This window comes from Sapajus apella, unplaced genomic scaffold, assembly GCF_009761245.1.
Source record: "Sapajus apella isolate SASKATOON/1434 unplaced genomic scaffold, GSC_monkey_1.0 scaffold46, whole genome shotgun sequence".
Lineage (NCBI taxonomy): Eukaryota > Metazoa > Chordata > Mammalia > Primates > Cebidae > Sapajus > Sapajus apella.
In genome coordinates, this window is record NW_022436986.1 from 11,727,750 (window position 1) to 11,743,647 (window position 15,898).

Consider the following 15,898-nt stretch of genomic DNA (forward strand, 5'->3'; position numbering starts at 1 on the left):
ATTTTGTGTCTTTTTTTGGGAAGAGTGATAGGTAAAACTATGTGACTCATAACAAAGAGATAAGAGTCAAATCTACCTTTCTGATCTTTTGTAGGAGACACTGCTATTGAAAGTGGACAACATTATTGGGAAGTCAAGGCCCAGAAGGATTGTAAATCCTACAGTGTAGGAGTAGCATACAAAACGTTGGGGAAATTTGACCAGTTGGGAAAGACAAACACTAGTTGGTGTATCCATGTCAACAACTGGCTACAAAACACATTTGCAGCAAAGCATAATAATAAAGTCAAAGCTTTGGATGTTACTGTTCCTGAAAAAATAGGTGTATTTTGTGATTTTGATGGGGGTAAGTTTATTTTCTCATACGTTATTTCATCATAGTTGCTTGAATTTCAGTACCTTTCACTGGTAATCATTTATACAGGATTTCCATTTGTATTGTGGTAAGGATATTTTGATCAAGTGGACTTTTGATCACAATCATAATCTCAGTTCTAGAATTGACTAGAATGGTATATGTGATGTCTGCCTGGAGCCCTACAAAAGCACTCATTTATAATATACTAAATCTGAAAGATTTTGCTAATTTTAGTCTTCAGCACTAACATTTCTTCTGTCCATTTTAACTCCTTTCTTACCATGTTTTATTACCTACCTCTAAAGAGTGGTAGTCAGAATTTTCTAGTTGAAGTAGATCTTAGAAATTACCCAACCCAGGATGAACAGCCCATTTTACATGATGTGTTTATTACACATTGCATGCCTATATGAAAACATTTTATGTACTACTGTGTACCTATGAAAATTTTTTAAAAATTCAAGAAGATATAAGAGCCATATTTTCTACTATCCTAGTAAATATAAGCTATACAGCAAATTTTTTTGTGCCAAACCCCATCAAACTTGATATGAATGGAATGTTCTTAATTTTCAAGATGCTGTCTTTAAAGATATTCTTCAGAATGACTCGTGGTATCTTTATAAGGGCCAAAGGAGTTTTCCCCCAATATCAGAATTTATTACAGAACTATTAACACATTGTGGTCTAATCCAAAAAAGAAAAGAAAAGAAATTACTCCATCTGACACACAGTATAAAATCATTATTACATTATCTCTGCAGGTAGTTGGCACTCCTGTGCTTGAATAACTTTTTTAAAAAAATTTTTTTATTTTACTTTAGGTTCTGGGGTACATGTGCAGGTCATGCAGGGTTGTTGCATAGGTGCATACATAACCAGGTGGTTTTAATAATAGTTTAGATTAAATTGAATGTTGTTACTAACATTCTGCCTCTCTTCCCCTTTCATCTATATCTGGCATTTCTCCGCATGTTATCCCTCCCCACCCCCCTTGAAGAACTTTTAATGTGAAGTTTACTGTCTTAGAAAGCAGGCTGTTTCATTGTTGGACAGCTCTTGGTTAGAATATTTTTCTTAAGTTGACTCACTTTGTCTCCCTGTAACTCCGGAGACTGTTGCTCTTAAATTTTGCTATCTGAATAAACACAGAATTATATTTCCTCATTAATATTTGCATGATAATCCTTGTTTATTAAAAACTACGGGTATACTAACATTGCTTTTCTTGTCTTGTTTTTCCAGACCATATATTCTCTGTTATTAGCTGCTCCTGTTAAAATTTAATTTTTCCAAGTCTTTACAATCTCCTATGCCTGTCTTGTATGTCAGTGTTTTTCTTAAAGGTTGGTTATTAGAGTGGAACCAGCAAAGGGCAGTAATTTGGCTGTGCTACTTCAATAATATGACTTAGCGCTGTTGACCAGTATTGAGCTTCTAGCTACCCTAGTCCACCAGATCTTTTTTCATGGCATTATGTTAAATTCTTTTTCTTCTTTTATTAGTCAGTTTAGAGTTTTGGGTTTTTGTTTTTGAGATGGAGTCTTGCTCTGTTGCCCAGGCTGGAGTGCAGTGGCACAATCTCAGCTTACTGTAACCTCCACCTCCTAGGTTCAAGCAATTCTCTGGCCTCAGCCTCCTGAGTAGCTGGGATTACAGGCATGCACCACCATGTCTTGCTAATCTTTGTATTTTTAGTAGAGACAGGGTTTCACCGTGTTGGCCAGGTTGGTCTTGAACTTCTGACCTCAAGTGATCCACCTGCCTCAGCCTCCCAAAGTGCTGGGATTACTGGCGTCAGCCACCACATTCGGCCAGTTTAGAGTTTTTAAAAATAACTCAATATTATGTATAACATAAATGATGGCTATTACATTTACCCTTTTTTAGTTTTGTCTTAATAGACTTGGCCACATTTCCCCTCCTGTTAAAATCATCTGAAAATTAACTTGATATTTATATTTTGAGAAAAGTTTAAATCCCATTGAATTAGTTATTTCATAAGCATGTTCTCTACAGTCATCTAATGTATAATAAATTTGAAGATGACATCATACTGAACTAAAGTAATCCCCTAGATGTTTTATCTCCAAGTTGACACTTAACCTAATAATACTAAATTTTGTTATTTTAGCAATATTGTGCCCAAATAATTCCATGAGCTATCAATTAATTCACTCAAAAAAGGAGAAAAAGTAGTTTTTTAGTGATGACATGTCAGTTTTGCTGTGTTGTTTTTTAACCTACTTTGAATCAGATAAATCATTTTCCTCAGGATAAATGGCAAATTTATTAGCACACATTTTCTTTTTCTTTTTCAACTACCAAGACAACATTTGCTTATCTTCTCTTTCTTTTCCCATGCTTTGTGAGTCCACAAAGGTAGTAGTGAGATACAATTTTTAGCCTAGAGCATAACATATGGCAAGGAGAAGTTGTATTGTGGAATAGGATCAGATTCTGAGAGCCTTGAAAAATAATGGAGTGGTCCTTAGTATTGGGGAGGGGTCGTTCTGCATGTTTTAGAGCACTATAGTCATAAAATAATCTAGTTTTAGAAATATTAAAGTCCATGGTTTAAGCTGGAAGAGACTTGAAAGCATAGAGAACATAAGACTTTTCAGGAAGCAGTCTTCAAATGGTGTAGAGCAGGACTGTGTCTCTTTTGTTAGCTATTAAGTCCTTATTGCCTGGCAAGTGCTTTTCACATAGGAAGCCCTTAATAAGTGTTTGCTGAGTAACTGGCAACAAGGATCTGAGCAGTGGAGAATTAAGAGTGGATTTGACAGTGTGGAAGTAGAATTCATAGGATTTCATAGCTAAATATGGATCAACTGAGGAGAGACAGTTGAAAATGACTATGAGGTTCCAGCCAGTGTGATCAAGAGGATGACAGTGTCAACAGGATAGAAGGCATAGAGTTTTGGGGGGAAATGAAATGCCAGCAGGATAACCATATGGCATGTTTAGCAAGCATTTTGAAATTCAGTGCTAGAACTCAGCAGTTAAGTAGAGCTGATGGTAAATATTTGAGACAATATTACAGAATTGCTATTGAAGATTATACAGAACAATATATTTAAGCATTACTGTTCTGCTATTTACTAATTTTGTGATCAGAATACTGGGTACTTTACATACATTACCTCAAAATATTAAGCAACCTACATAATATTGTGCATACATACCAGTTTCTTTTATCTTCCTTTTTGGTGGCAGTTGATTTATTAAGGAAGCATTATATAAAGAAAAAAGAGCGTGGACAAAGCAGCTACATTTAGAATAGGAAGAAAAGGAGGAGGTTGTGAAGTTACACCCAGAGTTATGATACAAACCAAGAGAGTGGTCGTTTTAAGAAGTGATAACAGTTGTAAGGATGCCATTAGTTTTGACAGTTTAAGAGGCCAGACAGCTTTTTTTTAGGGCACGACCCTATTGAAAGATACACTGTGAGGTGATTTTAAAAATTAACAAAGCAGGTCAAGCATGGTGGCTCATGCTTGTAATCCTACCACTTTGGGAGTCTGAGGTAGAGAGAGGATTGCTTAAGCTCAGGAGTTCAAGACCAGCTTATACAAAATAGCAATACCCTGCCTCTATTGAAAAAAAAAAAAAAAACTTAACAAAATTGAAGCAATGATAGTTATACTGTGATTTCAGAAACTGGAGTATGAGTATGGCTTCAGATAGATAGAAGACAAGGTTTAATCGAGTAAACCTTAATTGGTAATTAGGATTTGGGTGAGAGGCTAGTTATAGAAAAAATAAGGAGGAAGAAATGGTCTTGGTTTATACTGGACTTAGGAAGCCATTGTTAAATAATGATAAAGAAATAGTTTGCGTTAAATAGTAGAATAGTGACAGATTATAGAGATATTATGGAGGTCTTGAAAACCAGGGAAAGAAAATTGGATTGGGCTTTGAAAACTTAAGCATGTGTCCTTCTGATTTTCATGTGAGAATAATTAATCCAGTTCTCATAGTTTATAACAGAAATTAATGCCAACATATATTATTACTTTTTTGCATGATTATACATTAGAATTAAATGTTATAATTTTTCTTTAATAAATTAGGCTTTTTTCTTTCTTTTTTAGGTCAACTTTCATTCTATGATGCAAACTCGAAACAGTTGCTATATTCCTTTAAGACAAAATTTACTCAGCCACTATTACCTGGTTTCATGGTTAGTATGTTTTATATCTTATATATACCTAATTTACTTGGCTTGGTGACTGTAAGGAGAATATTCTGTACTGTATATTTGGAGGAAAATATTTTATTTTTTCTTCATATTCTTCTCCCTTTCCCCAATTCACCCCTGCCAAATCTGTGATTTTTATATATTTTTGGTATATTTTATTGAAGTTAATACATGAAGTACACAAATCATAAATATGTAGTTTGATGAGTTTTTATAGGATTGCACTCAAGTATGTAACCAGCACCTAGAACATTACGAAACCTCAGAAGCCCTCTCTAGTGTCCATTTCCAGTCCCTGATGGCCCTTCTCCAGCGTTAAGACTGTATTGACTTTTAATACCCCAAATTTGGCCGGGTGCAGTGGCTCATACCTGTAATCCTAGCACTTTGGGAGGCCACGGTGGGCTGATCACAAGGTCAGGAGATCGAGATCATCCTGGCCAACATGGTAAAACCCTGTCTCTACTAAAAATACAAAAACTAGCTGGGCGTGGTGGTGTGTGCCTGTAATCCCAGCTACTCAGGAAGCTGAGGCAGGAGAATCGCTTGAACCTGGGAGGTGGAGGTTGCAGTGAGCTGAAAGTATCATGCCATTGCACTCCAACCTGGTGACAGAGTGAGACTCTGGCTCAAAAAAAAAAAAAAAAATTTACTTTACTTCATTTTTAGTTTTATATAAAGAGAATCATACAGTATCTTTCTGACTCAACATTGTTTGTGGGATTTATCCATATTCTATGTGGTTATTTTGTTCATTCATTCTCATGAATTATAGCTGTATAGTTTCCCGTTCTGTGACTGTATCACAATTTATACATTGTAATTTAGTTGGATATGTGGGTGGTTTCCATTTGTGGGTTTATACAAATAGAACTGCTGTGAATATTTTTGTTCATGTCTTTTGATAAATGTATGTGTATATTTCCATTGAGTATATACCTGTGATTGGGGTTGCTAGACGTATGGTACATGTGTAATCAACTGTAATAGTACTGCCAGTTTTCCAAAGTGGTTGGTTATGCTAATTTACAACTAGCAGTATGTGAGAATTTGAGTTTCTTCAAATCCTTGTCAACGCTTGGTAATACCTTTAAAAATTTTTTTTGTCCTTCTAGTGGATAATATATTACATTGTGGTTTGAATTTGCATTTCCCTGAGTATTAGTGCTGTTGAGCACCTTTTTACATGTTTGTTGACTATTTGGGAATATTTTTTTGTGAACTGGCTATTCAGATCTTTTGCTTGTATTTCTATTAGGTTGTCTTCCTATTATGGATTAATTTGTAGGACCTTCTTCACTCTGGCTTTCCTTTTCTCTTGTTGGTATTGTTTGATAAACAAAAGTTAATTTTGTTGAGTTTATCAATTTTTTCATTTACAGCTAGCACTTTTGTATTGTTTAAGAAATCAAGCTGGGCATGGTGGCGCATGCCTGTAATCCCAGCTACTCGGGAGGCTGAGGCAGGAGAATTGCCTGAACCCAGGAGGCGGAGGTTGCGGTGAGCCGAGATCGCGCCATTGCACTCCAGCCTGGGCAACAAGAGCGCACCTCCGTCTCAAAAAAAAAAAAAAAAAAAAAGAAATCAGTATGCACTCCCTAAGTCATGAAAATATTCTTGTCTTCTAAAAGGTATATGTTGCATATTTAGATATAGACTGCATTTACAATGCAAGTACAATGTAGAATTGATGTGTTTGGTATGAAGTAAGGATCTAGGTACATTCTTGAATTCCCTAGGAATTCCATATTGACAAGATCATTGTGCATTGTCATCTTTGTACAATATTAGATGACTGTCTTAGTGTGCTATGCTGAATATATGTATGCACACCACACAGTAATTACATCCTATGTGATTGCAGGTCTACTCAATTTCAGGCTGATAAAAAAAAATCATGTTTCTCTGCACAAAATGAAACATGACTTTGAATTTATTTTTTTAAGCAAATGTTACTGTTTTTTTCCAACTGGTAGCCCTCTGCATTTCTTCATAGGCTAGGCTCCTGTGGGGAGTTCTGGGATCCAGTTAAAGTTTCTGTTACTTTGGCTAGAACTTTTCTTAAATTTGGAGGCTACCTCTGTAAACCAAGATGGTGTATTTTAAATGCAAACTTAGAATATTTTGCATGTATGTTCTTCTATCATCATCCCTAATTGTAATTTCTCAACTATAAGGAGGAAGTTTTCAGAGTTTGAGTGGGTTTAAAATACAGTGCTTTAAAAATCTCATTATCCATAATAATTATTTATTCTAGATACCTTAAACTCTTAAGTTTAAAACAATACTAATAACCAGGACATCTACTTTTACTTTTACATTAAAGGTAAGTGATTAGTGACTAAAATTATTGCTCATGGAAACAAAGATATTGGAAGGGTTGTTTCTTTTTCCTTTTTTTTTTTTTGACTTTATATAAGCCTCTGCTATATTATGCATTTTTGGATATTTTTCCAAACTGGTCCATCAAGGACAAATTGTTTACCATGTGGAATGCAGAAAAATGTTTTCCAAGTCTTAGATGTGCTTTTACAAAGAGTAGGTTTAATTTTTAATTTGAATCTATCTCATGTATATATACTTAGTTTTTGTTTTTCATTCCAAATAATACTCTAATTATATTAGTAAATGTCATAAGATTCTGCAAGAAATTATTTTAAACTTGTTAAAAATTTTTTTCTTTCATTGAAGTCTTTTTTTTTATTAACCACGTTAATGCCCATTAAATGCTTTGTGTACAAGATTAATTTTAAGTCAGTTTTACTGAATTATATAGTATGATGCAATTCTGTGTTTTTTAGCAAATGCCTAAAGTTGTAAAACCACCATAATGAAGATAGAGCATTTCTATCACCCTAGAAAATTCCTTTGTGTTCCTTTATAGTGGACCCTCCACACAACGAGCTCTAGCTATCAGTAACCAGTTCATAGGCCCTATAGTTTTGCCTTTTCCAGAACATCATATAAACAGAATTTTATGGTATGTAGCCTTTCAATTCTGTAGCATAATGCATTCGAAATTCATCCATTTTGTTGTGGTGTCACTATTCTCTTTTTCATTGCTGAGTATTTCATATATGTATATAACACAGTTCATTCATTCTTCAGTTGAAAGACACTTGGGTTTTTCCTAGTTTGGAGCAGTTATGAATAAAATCACTATAAACGTTTACATATGGGATTTTCCCTTGGATAAATACCTAACAGTAGTAATAGGGTTGCTGTACCACATCGAAAGTCTACGTTTAATGTCATAGGGAACTACCAAAATGTTTTCCAAAGTGGCTATACCATTTTTGGCCTTCCTATCAATGATATGAGAGTTGGTCATATCCTTGCTATTATTTGGTATTAACAGGTTCTTTGTTGTTGTTAAGCCATTTTAATAGGTGTATAGTGGTATGTCATTGTGTTTTTATTTGTACTTTCCTAATGACAAATGACGTTTCATGTGCTTATTTGCCATTCATATAATTTCTTTGAAGTAGCGGTTAAAATTCGTTGCTTACTTTTTCGGACTTATTTGTTTTCTTATTTTTTATTCTACTTTATTTTTAAGACAGTCTTGCTCTGTCACCCAGGCTAGAGTACAGTGGTGCGATCATAGCCCACTGCAGCCACAACTGCCTGGGCTCAGGTGTTCCTCCCACCTCAGCCTCTTGAATAGTTGGGACTACACCTGCTATTTAAAAGTTTTTTTTTTGTACAGCTGGAGTTTTGCCATGTTGCCCAGGCTGGTCTCGAAGTCCGAGACTCAAATGATCCGCCAGCCTTGGCACCGCAAAGTACTCAGATTACAGGCATGAGGCACTGTACCTGGCCTTGTTTTCCTATTTTTAAGAGTTATTTATACAGTTTGGATGTGAATCCTTTATCAGATATATGCCTTGCAAATATTTTCTCCTGGTTTATGGTTTGCATTTTCATTTTCTGAATGTTTCAAAAAGAAGTTTTTCATTTCAATATGAAGTCCAATTTAGTAATCTTTTTTTCCCTTTTATGGGTAACACTTTGCCCAACTCAGAGTCACAAAGGGTTTATGTTTTCTTCTTGAAGTTTGACAGTTGTAGGTTTTACATTTAGGTTCGTGATTATTTTGAGTTAATTTTTGTGTAAGGTATAAGGTATGGCTTGAAGTTCATTTTTGTGTGTCTGTCCAATTGTTTCAGCACCATTTATTGAAAAGACTGACTTTCTTCCATTGATTTCCCTTTGCATTGATCATGCTAGATTTTGAGTAAATATTTTTCTAAACCATTTAAATAATTTCCAAAAAATGATATAGTAGTTTTATAATCAGAAAGTTGCTTTTGTATTTTGGGAGTTTACCATTACTGAGCCTGCTAGTTTTGAAAATTTAGAGTGTTGATTATATAGTTACAAATTTCACAGTTCAGTAGATTCTTTGGTACAGTAATCTAGTTACTTAGTAGATACTGAACACTTAAGGATATAATTGAAGGTAAGGATACTTTAAAAAAACATTTCCCGGCCGGGCGCGGTGGCTCACGCCTGTAATCTCAGCACTTTGGGAGGCCGAGGCGGGTGGATCACGAGGTCAAGAGATCGAGACCATCCTGGTCAACATGGTGAAACGCCATCTCTACTAAAAATACAAAAAAGTAGCTGGGCATGGTGGCGCGTGCCTGTAATCCCAGCTACTCAGGAGGCTGAGGCAGGAGAATTGCCTGAACCCAGGAGGCGGAGGTTGTGGTGAGCCGAGATCGCGCCATTGCACTCCAGCCTGGGTAACAAGCGAAACTCCGTCCCCCAAAAAATAAATAAATAAAAATAAAAAAAATAAAAAAACAATTCCCTTGCTTTAAGCTTGTGTCTGCTAGTATTACATACAGGGTAGTTGATGTAGTGTCAGTGATCCATATGTTCATATTTTAATTGTTTTGACTGTGTTCCAAATCTTATTTCTCACTTTATTGAATCATAGCTGCTCTGTTCACAAGCAACGCAGTTTTATCTTCCACAAAGTCATTCACATTTTTGATGCGTAATAGAACATGGGAAGTACATCTGGATATTGTGATTTGCATTTTTGTCAGGAGTCCCTCTTAAAGAATTATAAAAGAGTTCTTGTTGTTAACAAGGTAGGGAAGAAAACAGTAGATTTTACTGTTAACAGAAGGGTGTTAGATTTTGATAGTCTCAAGCCATATCTCATTATCAAAACCAAAACCATAATTGGGAAGTAACTTGGTGCTTTGTATGCTTCCCTTGGTTGTGAAGGTTAGCATCAGTAATGATAGGTAATATCTTTTCCCTAGATTAATCCAATTAAGTTTCTCAATTTCTGTAGCCCTGAGTTCCTCTCTTGGGTACAGCTTCAGTTGGTTCTGCTACCAGCAAGACGTCCTCTGGCCTCTGGTTCTTAAATAATTCTGAGTTAGTTTTTCCATTTCCCCTCAGCTCAAATATGATGGTTACCTGTTTGAGAATGATGGATGCTCATATATGTGGCATTTTGCCACAAATGGAAATTTTAAAATCACTGAAGTTCTAATTTGATTTGAAATCTGACAGGTTTTTTGTCTTTTCTTAGGTATGGTGTGGTGGACTTTCTTTGAGTACTGGGATGCAGGTTCCAAGTGCTGTGAGAACACTTCAGAAAAGTGAAAATGGAATGACTGGTTCAGCTAGCAGCCTGAACAATGTTGTTACTCAATAATGTCTAATCAGAATACGTTTACCCTCCCTCTTGATTGCGTGGCCTTTTCTGTGCAGTTACTAATCACAGGAATTTGTGAGTAGTGAAATCAGGTTTGCTGTGTTGTGCTTTGAGGCCTGGAATTTGTTATCATTAAACACCAAGTATGAAGCATTTGCAGGAACCTACTGTGCAGTATCATAGAAGCAAGCAGATACCAAGCAAGAAACTGATGATTGAAGAGTAAATGGAGGGAAAGGCAGTGTTTAATTATCATAAAAAGTCATTTTTTTATTTCTTGGATTACTTTGACTGTTCTAATATGTTTAATTACATATGGCAACCCTAAGTCCTGGGGAGAAAAGCTTTTGTATCTTGCCTTCTTTCTTCTGTACTTTGTCTATTTTAAAAATCCCATTACTACTTATTATTTAGTTCTTACACAGAAGCTTTAAAAATACATAGTCCTCTAAGGTTTTCTAAAAATTGAAATCATATGTTGGGAACGATAAGGTTTTCAAATGGTTTATTTTTCCTGTTTTTAAAATAAGTTTTACAAAATTATCCTCTTTTGTTTATTCACTAGATTGTATATCATTTTCTTTTTTCCAAAATATTGTGATAAGAAGTTTCTAGACACAACAGTTTAATCTTACCTTTAGTAGCTTGGTAACATTCCCACTTGAATGTGGCACTAACTGATAATAATTATGCTGATGTTTAACATCTCTAATAGGAATGACAGTTTATTAAAGTTACATAGAGGATTGAAAAACATACTACTCAATTTTTATCTAAGAAGGATAGGTTATAAATGGAGATACCTAATACTCAATGTATATATTTTTTGAATAACGTATGGAATGCTTTAAGCAATTGTTTTGAAAAAAATCTGCATATCTTTGACTTAATTGGCACACAGGTTTTTCAAGCAGCCATTCATTCAGAGGTTAGTTTTCTGTCCGTCCTTTGCTACGTTTTTTTTTTAAAGAAATGTTACTTATTCCAAAAATTAACATAGATGTCTTTCCCAAACTTGGGGTAAAACCCATGGTTATTAAGCAGAGCATAACTATTCTTAAAAAGTCAACTGTAATTTGTAACTCACATCCTTTGAGCTAAACTAAAAGTTAAAATGACAGTATTTAATGATTCCTTGTGCATTTTTAAGAGGTCTGAATTTGTTTTTCTTAATTTTTGAAACTTTTCATTTGTCTTTTTTTCATTCTCATTTTAAATATATTGTGCTATGATAACCTTCCTCCAGGGATTGACCATTACTGCCTACATTTGAGTTGCTTTCTACATAAAGACCTGTGTAATAGTATTAATAATAGCTCATTCTGAATCTCTAAAAATTTACTGCTTACTGATAGGATGTTTTGTTCCCTTGATAAAACAAATGTAAATGAGGAGTTTTATTTGGAGTATTGTTTTTCCAGAGGACATTAATATCTGCACTATTATCTAATGACATGTTGGTAATTTTAAAGACTGCAAGGCAGAGAATGAAGTATGCCAATAGATATTCTTTTGATTCTCCAAGGAAATATAATTTTGGTTTTTGTTCCTCATAGAGAGTTTGAAAGAAATTTTCAGATGTTCTGTTTCCTATAGAGGGGCTATTCCAGTATCTTAAGTAAATGGAAATTTATAATGCACTTCATAGACTCAAACCTGAAAGCAGAAATTTTTAGTAGTTGAGTTGCTTTAAGTGAATTTTAGCAAATATGATACAGAAAAGGCCAGATGCTCTTGTATAAAATTTTTTACTACTGTCTTATATAATTGTTTCTTCTCATTAATTCAGTGCCTTTTTCCTCTAAGCATACTCTTGGTCCCTGACCCATGCAGTGTCAACTGATGTTTAAGCTACAGAGCATTATGTTAAAGTAGTGAGGGCCCTCTGCTGCAGGGGCATGGGGAAAAGCATATATGAAGCGGGCTGGAGGAGTATACTTGATTCTTGTGCTCATGTCATCCTTTGAAACTCTTCGCTTAAAATTTTCTAATATTCATTTGGAAAACCTCTCCAGTGGAGAGGTTTCATTTCTAAGAGTCTTTGTAGTAATTGTATAAGTTCAGTAAATCCAGAGTCCAAATTCTCATCACATGTATTACTTGATATTAAATTATGCAGTTATTAACTTCAAAATAAGAATCTGAGGATTTCTTCTTACTGTCCTTCTTAAAGGTCTCTAAAATTAAAGAACAAGATGTGTGAGGTTTTTTGGTTTAAGATGTTTTTAGCTTATTTGTTGTTAAGTTAAACTGAAAAAAGTTTGTCATCCTCATTCCAAACTAAAAAATAATCAAACATAGTGACTTTAAATAATCTTAAAATAAGGTAACTATTAACCATAGTATATAATATTCTCATTGACATTTGAATTTAAAAATATTGAGCTCATGCTCAGTTTAATACATTGTAGAAAATATTAAACCCTTTCAGACATCTTTTGTTGCTTATTTAGTTTTTGTTTCCACAGGACAAACATGATTGCTTTCTATAAAAGAAATGCTTGAGAGGTTGACTATAAAAAACATGGATTTAGTGTGGCATTTCTCTTTTAGCAACTGAATTCCAAACCAGTTTTATTAAACTGGATGTAGAAATGAAGGAGCTGCCTTAACTATAGAAAAAAGTTTTTTGACAATGCATTTTGACTCTCATGGCTGACCATGTCACATTTTATCTTTAAATTTTGGTAAATATGTAGATACCAAGCATTAATAACTAAGGCATAGAGAAATTTAATATACAGCAATTATTTGAATGTCCCAGGTATAAGGTAAACTAATTGTAAGTATTAAGTACATGCCTGTCTATACATGGGTTGCATTGATGGCATCTGTATCATCTTGACAAATCATGAACTACTGCTGTACAGCTAGAATTGGCCTATTTACTCTGTTCCACAAACAGTAATTTTATGAAAAGAGACATATTGGTTTGCTGTTATTTACTTATTTATGAAATTAAAGCATGAATAATATCATGTATAATTTGAAATTTTTGTGACTGATCCTTGATGGTATAAATAATAAAAGTAAATGTAATGGAATCTTTTAATTAGGCTAAGATATGCTATTTCATGACTAGAATGATTAATTTTTCTCTATATACTTTGTCCATAAAATTATAATTGTTTAAGTAATTTTATTTTTTCTTATGAAAACAATTGGAAAAGTATATGGAAAATGATTATTTCAAAGAGTGTTTATTTAAAGAGGAAAGGTAGACTTCTTACTATAAAATATGTGATTCCAGGCTTAAGAAATTAATTATATTTTAAAATAATTATTTTTTAAAATGTGATTTCTTTTTAAAAGATCAGCCTCCATTCATTGGCTAATTCATACAACAAATATTTGAGAGTTTGTGATATGGCAGTAAAGATGTGATGATTACTTTGTATGCACATTAACCAAAACGAATGAAGTTTGATGTACTGTGCATATAGTTTTGCAGCTTTTTGAGTAGTGTGACAGAGTCTGCATCTTAAAAATATTTTGCTAATAAGTCAGAAGTTTAAAATGTCTTACAGTTTGCTAGAAAAAAAATCAAATTAACTGCATATAAATGGTTCACTTTTATATAGTCACATGTAATGAGTCTGAAAAAGTTTCTTCTTTGATTTTGTGTTTACTTTAGATATATTCTTTTAGTGAAGTGTATGGTCAACATAAATTTACTCAGTATACAGATAATCATAAAGTTGTTATTTTTAACCAAAATATACATTTCATACTGTTGGTATTGGAGTATTATAAGAGATCATGAATGTTTCCTGAATTATCATGGCAAGATTACCTCACATTCAGTATAGTTTAGTTTTATGTGTATCTTACAGTATGCACATTCTTCAGTTATTTGTGATCCTGATATGTCACATATAATAGCTTTGTTACCTGGAGTATTTGATTAACCTAAACAGTTTAAGCATTTTTAATTAGTTGGAGTTTAAATTGATTACATTTGGTGTATGTTGTCTTCATTGAAAAGATACTGTTGGACATGCCATATCAAAGTTAGTATTCACTTATAAATAAATACCAGAATTTGCCAGTACACTTTTCTATGCAGATGACTCAATTATTAAATAAAAGAATATTATTTCTGAGTGAATATAGGATACTGACTTCTGATTCATAATCATTTAAGCTAAGTGAGTTTAAACTGATACCTTTTCTTAGTGGTACCCATTCAGTGTAAGCTGGTCCATGGGAATGGACATGTAGAGGATTTCACAGTATGTAAGGCAGAAGGCAGGTGAATGTGTTTGCTTTGGCCTGGAGCTTATTAAGTTTTGCTAGTGTTAAAATAATTCAAATAGTAAGTGGTAAAACACATTTTTGTCAGTATTGGAACTTTTTGGAGAACATAAGGGCCATGAGAATGCATGATTTTTAACATTTCCTATATATCTAAGGTACCAAAGCACTGAGTCTATTTTACCTATTAAGGGAGACTCTTTAAAATCAAATTTATAACTAATTCATACTATAAGACAGATAATAGCTAAAGTTTTGAAATAATTTATATTAAAATCCACAAGTCTTAAAAATTCCTGGATGCGATATAAAAAGGATATTGGCTTCTTTATTGCAGTATTTAAAATTAATCACCTTAGCTCTACCATATACTAGATCTGTGACCTCTACATAAATCGTTTATCATCTTTGGGCCTCTATTGCCTTATTTATAAAATAATTATAAGTTGTACAGCCTACCTCACAGGGCTGTTGTGAGGAATAAAATGAAATGGAGTATGTGAAATTGCTTCAGCAGCAGTAAAGTGCTATGTAAATGTAAAGTGTTCTTTTTGAATAATAATGGATATTTAAGTGTTTGGATAATTCTAGATTGCATTTAGTTTGATAAAGCATGTGCTTAACGTGGTATCACCAGTGATTTCAAACATGACTTAAAAAATAAACCCCAATTAAAATGCTCGTTAATATTCATTTAGTTTATGCATGATTTGTGGACTTTCTGTATTTTCTCAAGCTTATTTCGCTAGAGCTATAAAAGCTTTCTCACAGCATTGGTGTGTCAGTGTAGAATAGTGGCATAAATAAACAAATGGATTAAGCTACATTTCCTTGCAGGCATTTGCACTTTGAAGTTAGGGCTGCTCAGTGCCACATGCAAAGAGTGAATTTGGTCTAAACAATTCTTTCCAAACAACCAGATGGCTGGGCAGTTTGTTGTCACTGGATAAATGATATAAAATGTAACCACGGAACATTTGACAACTTCGTTGCATTGTTATTTAATAAAAAAAGATGAAGCATTTCAAAACCTTGTTAGTTAACCTGGATATCTCTTGGTATCTCTCCTGACATATTAGTTTTGCTTTAAATTGGATTAAATGGTTTACAGGTTATCTGAATCTACAGATTTAGTATGTCTATTATCTGGACATGGTTTTGCTATGCAGTTGTGATAATAAAAATTCTAATTCCTCAGGTTTAGCCTTTATGTTATCGATGAAGACCTTTAATGAACTACTTATGATGTACTCAGTGCTGCACAATAGTATTTTAATAAGCACATTGCCTCATTTTCCTTAGAAACAAGACAAAGCCTTTTTTAAATGTTTTTTTAAATTTAAAAATAGGATATTCAAAGTGGAGTAACTTGTATTTTGAAATGATTTTATGTTCTGTGTAG

At 33.6% G+C, this 15,898-nt stretch overlaps 1 protein-coding gene across 10 annotated transcripts in view; it reads left to right on the forward strand.

Moving 5' to 3' along the window:
* FSD1L (fibronectin type III and SPRY domain containing 1 like) overlaps window positions 1-15,530 on the forward strand; it is an 84,486-nt gene extending 68,956 nt beyond the window's left edge. For 9 of the 10 annotated variants that reach the window (XM_032240253.1, XM_032240254.1, XM_032240255.1 and 6 more), the window contains 3 exons: window positions 95-346; window positions 4,456-4,544; window positions 10,117-15,530. In XM_032240253.1, the coding sequence (XP_032096144.1) occupies window positions 95-346; window positions 4,456-4,544; window positions 10,117-10,242 (467 nt within the window). In that variant the 3' untranslated portion in view covers window positions 10,243-15,530. The remainder of the gene's footprint in view (window positions 1-94; window positions 347-4,455; window positions 4,545-10,116) is intronic. The other variant, XM_032240258.1, reaches the window with a different exon arrangement.
* The last annotated feature ends 368 nt before the right edge of the window (window positions 15,531-15,898 follow it).